The sequence below is a fragment of the Nansenia antarctica genome, assembly GCF_963989245.1.
Source record: "Nansenia antarctica genome assembly, chromosome: 6".
NCBI lineage: Eukaryota > Metazoa > Chordata > Actinopteri > Argentiniformes > Microstomatidae > Nansenia > Nansenia antarctica.
Genome location: NC_137676.1, coordinates 24,023,588 through 24,029,587, shown reverse-complemented (window position 1 = coordinate 24,029,587; position 6,000 = coordinate 24,023,588). Strand labels below are relative to the sequence as shown.

At 47.4% G+C, this 6,000-nt stretch overlaps 1 protein-coding gene across 1 annotated transcript in view; it reads right to left on the bottom strand.

The window, feature by feature from the left end:
* Positions 1 to 238: 238 nt before the first annotated feature.
* smpdl3a (sphingomyelin phosphodiesterase acid like 3A) overlaps positions 239 to 6,000 on the bottom strand; it is a gene marked incomplete at both ends in the record, with an annotated part of 48,486 nt that continues 42,724 nt past the window's right edge. The window contains 6 exon segments of the mRNA XM_080534311.1: positions 239 to 382; positions 385 to 519; positions 1,367 to 1,402; positions 1,405 to 1,493; positions 2,575 to 2,755; positions 3,276 to 3,439. Coding sequence (XP_080390437.1) covers positions 239 to 382; positions 385 to 519; positions 1,367 to 1,402; positions 1,405 to 1,493; positions 2,575 to 2,755; positions 3,276 to 3,439 — 749 coding nt within the window.

The window sequence follows — 6,000 nt, the reverse complement described above, 5'->3', positions numbered from 1 at the left end:
AGTTTACAAAAATATATTGTCTTTCCACACTCATACTCATAAGAATCAACAACAACCTGCAGTAAACAAAGATGGCTTCCATTGTCGCCTATTAAGTACGAGTATTCCAAAATAGATAATTTCACTTACAGTACATACAGCATGATTGTGAATATCTATGATAAAAAAAATAAAAAATCCCCCAATCTGATATGATCACAATCAACAACAACAACAACAACAACAACAACAACAACCTTTAGGTCTTTGATCCCTTCTTGACACAGTCGGAGTAGGAGTCGTGGTCCAGATACAGCACAGCACACACCTGGGTGACCTTGCACGCCCCGCCACACACCGCGCTGCTGTCATAACTCACCATGTAATGGTGCATATACTGTACCTGTCGAACTCTCTGCTCTGAGGCTGCAGGAACCCGGCTGCTTGGCCGAACGCCTCGGTCAGGACGTATTCAAGCTTCCAGTCGGACCTTTGTTCCTGGTTGGCTTCTGTCAGGTTCAAGTAGTACTGCCAGACGTCCTACGAACAGAGAGAGACAGACAGAGAAAGAGAGAGAAAGAGAGAGAAAGGGAGATAAAGAGAGAGAAAGGGAGATAAAGAGACCCCCTCAGAAAGGAAAGTAGCTTGATTGGAGCATAGTGATGGATGATGAATGACTCCCAACATTAATCACTGTCTAGGTTCCTGTCTGGGGCTGTGGCTGAGGGTAGGGAGAGCTAACAGATAGCTGCCAAGTAGCTACCTTAATGATGCTGGCCTGAATGGTTCCTGCATGAATCACTGCTGTCAAATGGCTTCTCATTCAGACAGATCTCCTTTATGCCCTTCTCAGGAAGTAGCGTTACAAAGAGACCGTTTCTGAGGGTCCAAGCTGCCTGTGTCCTGGGACCTCACCACTGCTGGCCAGCCCTGGACCACACAGCATTCAGCCAACAACGTCCAGACACTTGAGGAGCACTTGAGACTGGATGGAACCAATGAGGTCATCTCAGAGGGGCCGGCCGTGCCAATAACGGTTCCTCTCGTCAATAGAGTGGAGAGTTCTGGGGGGGGTCATAGTTCTATTCTATAGTTCTATTGTACGGTTCTATGGTTCTGAAGTTCTATTGTATGGTTCTATAGTTCTGAAGTTCTATTGTATGGTTCTATGGTTCTATAGTTCTAGGGTCCTATAGTTCTGGGTTCTATAGTTCTATTGTACGGTTCTATGGTTCTATAGTACTGAAGTTCTATTGTATGGTTCTATGGTTCTATGGTCCTATAGTTCTGGGTTCTATAGTTCTATGGTTCTAGAGTTCTATAGTTCTAGGTTCTATAGTTCTATGGTTCCATTGTTCTAGGTTCTAAGGTTGAGCGTCCTACCCACCAGCAGCGTGTAGTCGTTGGGGTCGTAGTGGAACAAATGCGGAAGCCGGGGTTGTTGAAGTACGGCTCTCTGGCGCTCCTGATGGGCGTGATGGCCGGCGTGACGAAGACAGACTGCAGCGGTTTACCTTCAGAGCCAACCAGAGGAATGTGGGTGAGTGCACGTCTCCATGCCAACAGCTCAGGTACTAATATAGCACAGCACATTAGCTAAAGCACATTAGCCTAGCAGCTAGACAACAATGCATTCTTGTGGCTGTGGGGAGATGCTCTGGTAGTGACAGTGATGCTAGCTGCTAACCACCAGGAGGGGTCAGAGGTCAGGCGGTGGTGCTAGCTGCTAACCACCCCAGGAGGGGTCAGAGGTCAGGGCGGAGGTGCTAGCTGCTAACCGCCAGGAGGGGTCAGAGGTCAGGCGGTGGTGCTAGCTGCTAACCACCAGGAGGGGTCAGAGGTCAGAGGTCAGGCGGTGGTGCTAGCTGCTAGCCACCAGGAGGGGTTGAGAAGTCAGGTTGTTTGACCGTTTAGAATTTGCCCGTTTTACTTCAACCGACCGGGAGTATCAGCCGTCCGTCTGTCTGTCTGCTGTGGGAGGCCTCTGCCGTCCCCGTGGGAGGTCGGTGCTCTGAGGCGCCCGCGGCGGAGCTGGACGTGATCCCGTCATCAGAACTCACTAAGGCGCAGGAGGTCATCCAGGGTGTGCCTGTCTGGGTCCACCTGGGAGAGACGCCCCCCAGGGCTGTAAGCTAAACACCGTCTGATTACAGCTAAGCTCCTCCAACCTCCTCCTCAGCGCCTAGCCTAGCTACCTAGCCTAGCTACCGCCTGACAGTGTGTTTTATAGTTCCAGAGAGGAGCTGAGCCGGACAACACATCGTGAGCTTAGAATGATAAGGTTCTATCTCCGTTTAGGGTAGTTCAGAGATATTGAGCGTCAACGTTTTTACATTCCATTATGTTTTGTGAGATGGAACCTTTGTATTTTATTAATTACTACCAAAAAAATGTCAACATTTTAAAAATAACACCACACAGGCATTAATAAACAAACAGAGATAGAACCTTATAATTCTAATGTCATGAAATGACACAACAGAACTGTGTGGCGCAAATGTGTGTATGTATGTGAAACGTGCACATTCCTGCACGTGCATGCTCCTGCGGGTGCACGCAACCCACCCCCCCACCCCCGCCCTCCCCGTGGTTTACCTTGCGGGTCCTGCATCACCATGATGCTGTCACGGTGGGTGTGGCCGTAGAACTGGCCGGCGATGACATCACTGTAGTTGCGGAAGATGGCGACCAGCCGCTGGTTGTAACTCTCTCTGATGGCCGTGGTATCTCTGGCCCACGGCAGGTACCCCACTGGGACATGGGCTATGACTAACACCTGGAGAGAGAGGGAGAAGGGAAACAGAGAAGGAGGGAGGGAGGGGGAGAGAGAGGGAGAGGGAAGGAGAGAGGAAGATAGAGAGGGAGAGAGAGAGGAAGAGAGAGAGGGAGGGAGAGAGAGAGGAAGAGAGAGAGAAGGGGAGAGGGAGGGAGAAGAAGAGAGAAGGAGAGAGAGAGAGAGAGAGAGAGAAGGAGAGAGAGAGAGGAGGGAGGGAGGGAGAGAGGGAGAAGGAGAGAGAGCGACATAACATTTTACATTTTTGGCATTTAGCAGATGCCTTCATCCAAAGCGACTTTACAACAAGAGAGAGAGAGAGAGAGAGAGAGAGAGAGAGAGAGAGAGAGAGAGAGAGAGAGAGCATGGTCAGGGACTATGATGGTGTCTCTGGCATACCGTCAGTTACCATGCATTACAATGAGCCCGTCCTCCCCATTTCTACCTCCACCAGCCTCCCCTGCCTGTCCTCCGATTCCTCCCCCCCCCCCAGCCTCCCCTGGGGGGTCTCCCTGCTCCCTACCTTCTCCCGGGCCTGAGCGGACCTCTCCAGCGTGTTCTGCAGCCAGCTGAACTGTCCCACGGGGTCGCTCACGTTGACGGTCTGCCTGTCGGGGCTGTAGTACAAGACCGTGTTCAGGCTCACCACACGCAGGCCCGCCCGCACCCGCTGGGAGTAGAACCCCCCTGACCACACACACACACACACACACACACACACACACACACACACGGAGAGACATACAGACACACACACACAGACACAGACACAGACACAGACACAGACACAGACACAGACACAGACATAGACACAGACATAGACATAGACATAGACATAGACATAGACATAGACCAGTAACGTGCAGTGAGGTCATTGGCTGGGTAGGCAGTGAGCTATTTAAAAAAAAAAAAACATGCGATTAACGCAGCAGCCAGACTTCAAATGGCATAGCGCATACTATAAAGGCAATCAATAGCCCTTATATCTTTTAACGCAGGCTCGAAACTCACTTCTTCAAGAAGTAGGCCTACTACCAGAATCCTCCCTGTTAAGCACCTATTGTATTTTTAGTTTGCTATTCTTCATTTTGCCTTAAAAAAAACAGTACACTCCTACGTTAAATGCAATTATTGTAAGTCGCTTTGAATAAAAGCGTCGGCTAAATGACTGTAATGTAATGTAGGCTAATATACTATACTATAAAGTCAATCACATAGCCCATATATACTATACTATCAAATAGCTGGTCAAAAATGTCATGTATTGTTATCTCATAACTACACATAGCGTAGCGCAACAGCCTGTATGGCATTGCCTACATTCACCTGCATCTCAACAGGATTTACAGCAGCACGCAAAACAGCTCAATGACAATATAAATTCACCTGCATCAACAACACAGGATTTACAGCATTTGAACCGGCACGCAATAGCCTACATTATCTTAACCATGTAACATGCGTAGGCAAATGTTCGGCTAATTTCTCATCCTTTTCTGCCACCAAATGTAAAAGTTCGACATAATTCCCACGATTGATGGAGCTACTGCTGGGGAAATGTAGAACCGCGGCGCGAACAGCAGAGGATGCCGCTACGGAAAGCCAAACGCAAACTGTCAATCATGCTGTCAGAGGCAGCCTGCACGGTGCCTCAACGTCCATCAATGAAGACAATGTGAGAACAGACTACGCATGCGCAAACCTACGAAACTGTTGGTCTATCACTTTGCATAGCACATAGAGGCACAAGCACAGTCTGCCTCAGCCTCTCGCCAGCAATCAGCTAGCTTTGGGAGCAAACTCTCCTGGTGCCAGGGCATGCAGTATATTTTTAAAACAACACATTTTACATCATTTAATTTAATTTTAACAACATTTTTACACATTAAAGTTAAGAATAATGAGAAAAAAAAATAAAAATATTTTTAAAAGACTGATATTCTTTTTCTTTCTTAAATGCCTGGGTGAGGCACTGCCTACCCCGCCTCACCTGACTGCACACCATAGACATAGACACAGACACACACACACACGGAGAGACATACAGACACACAGACATAGACATAGACATAGACACAGACACACCCACACACACACGGAGAGACATACAGACACAGACACACACAGACACAGACACACACACACACACACAAAACAACACAAGCACTAAGATTTAAAACAAAGAAACATTTTCAAACAAAGATAGATTCAAGTCAGGGTTTTGTTCTTGTTTAATGATTGACGGAGGAAATCCTTCTCTAACAGACCCTTTTACAGCTGACGCCAGCAAAATATGCGCACGCATTTTGACAACAGAAGCGTGGACAAAAACAACATTCTTGATCCAGAGTTAGAGTTAGGTAAGCTTCAAATAGCTTACAACGGCTACTAGCATAAATAAATGTCTGGTTGTTGCGTGTTCGGTTGTCAGAATCGATATTCCACGACTATCGGACTCAAGTTCTACCGAATCCCGTCAGGATCACGACCATTTCAGAGCAACCGGCAGCGTCTATGGCTGCAAGCTATTCGGTTGTTAAGTCGTGACGTGTTTGCGGGTCCAAAGTTGGCTGAGGCGCTCTCTTCGAAATGCCTCAGTAATAATAATAATTCATTATATTTGTATAGCGCTTTTCCGAGGCTCAAAGACCCTGACACTATGGGGGAAACGGGAAAGTGCTGCGTCCCTTGTTGTATGAATAGATCCGAGTCTAAAAAACGATTGAACTGTCATTCTACGGCTGTAGTACACTGGTACTCTGGTGCTGTAGTACACTGGTACTCTGGTGTGGGGAATTTCTGGCTTGGACCCGGAAATCGCTAAACGTCACGATTGACGTCAGACTTAACAACCGAATTAAACGTGTTGATTGATTGATTGATTGATTGATTGAAAACTTTATTAGAAGGGTTGCAGAAGTAGGTACATGAAAGTACATATTACATACAAGGTCAACTAAAAGGATAAAAACCCAAGAAAGCCACTGGCTTATTTCAATTGGGGTCCTTGACAGCAACTGGACTGAGGACACTATGTGGCGCCCATTTTATATCAGGTAAAGTATTGTAGCAACCCTGTAATAATCTGTTCATTAATGTTGCAATTAATGCTTGAGTTCAGAAATTCAATGTTAGCACTGTTACTGTGCTCTGTGTTGTGCGCCAATGCATTCCTGTGATTGGTGGAGATCACGGAGGGGGGCGGGGTTTGTGTTGTTGTTGTTACGGTAGAGGAGAGGAGAGTTTTG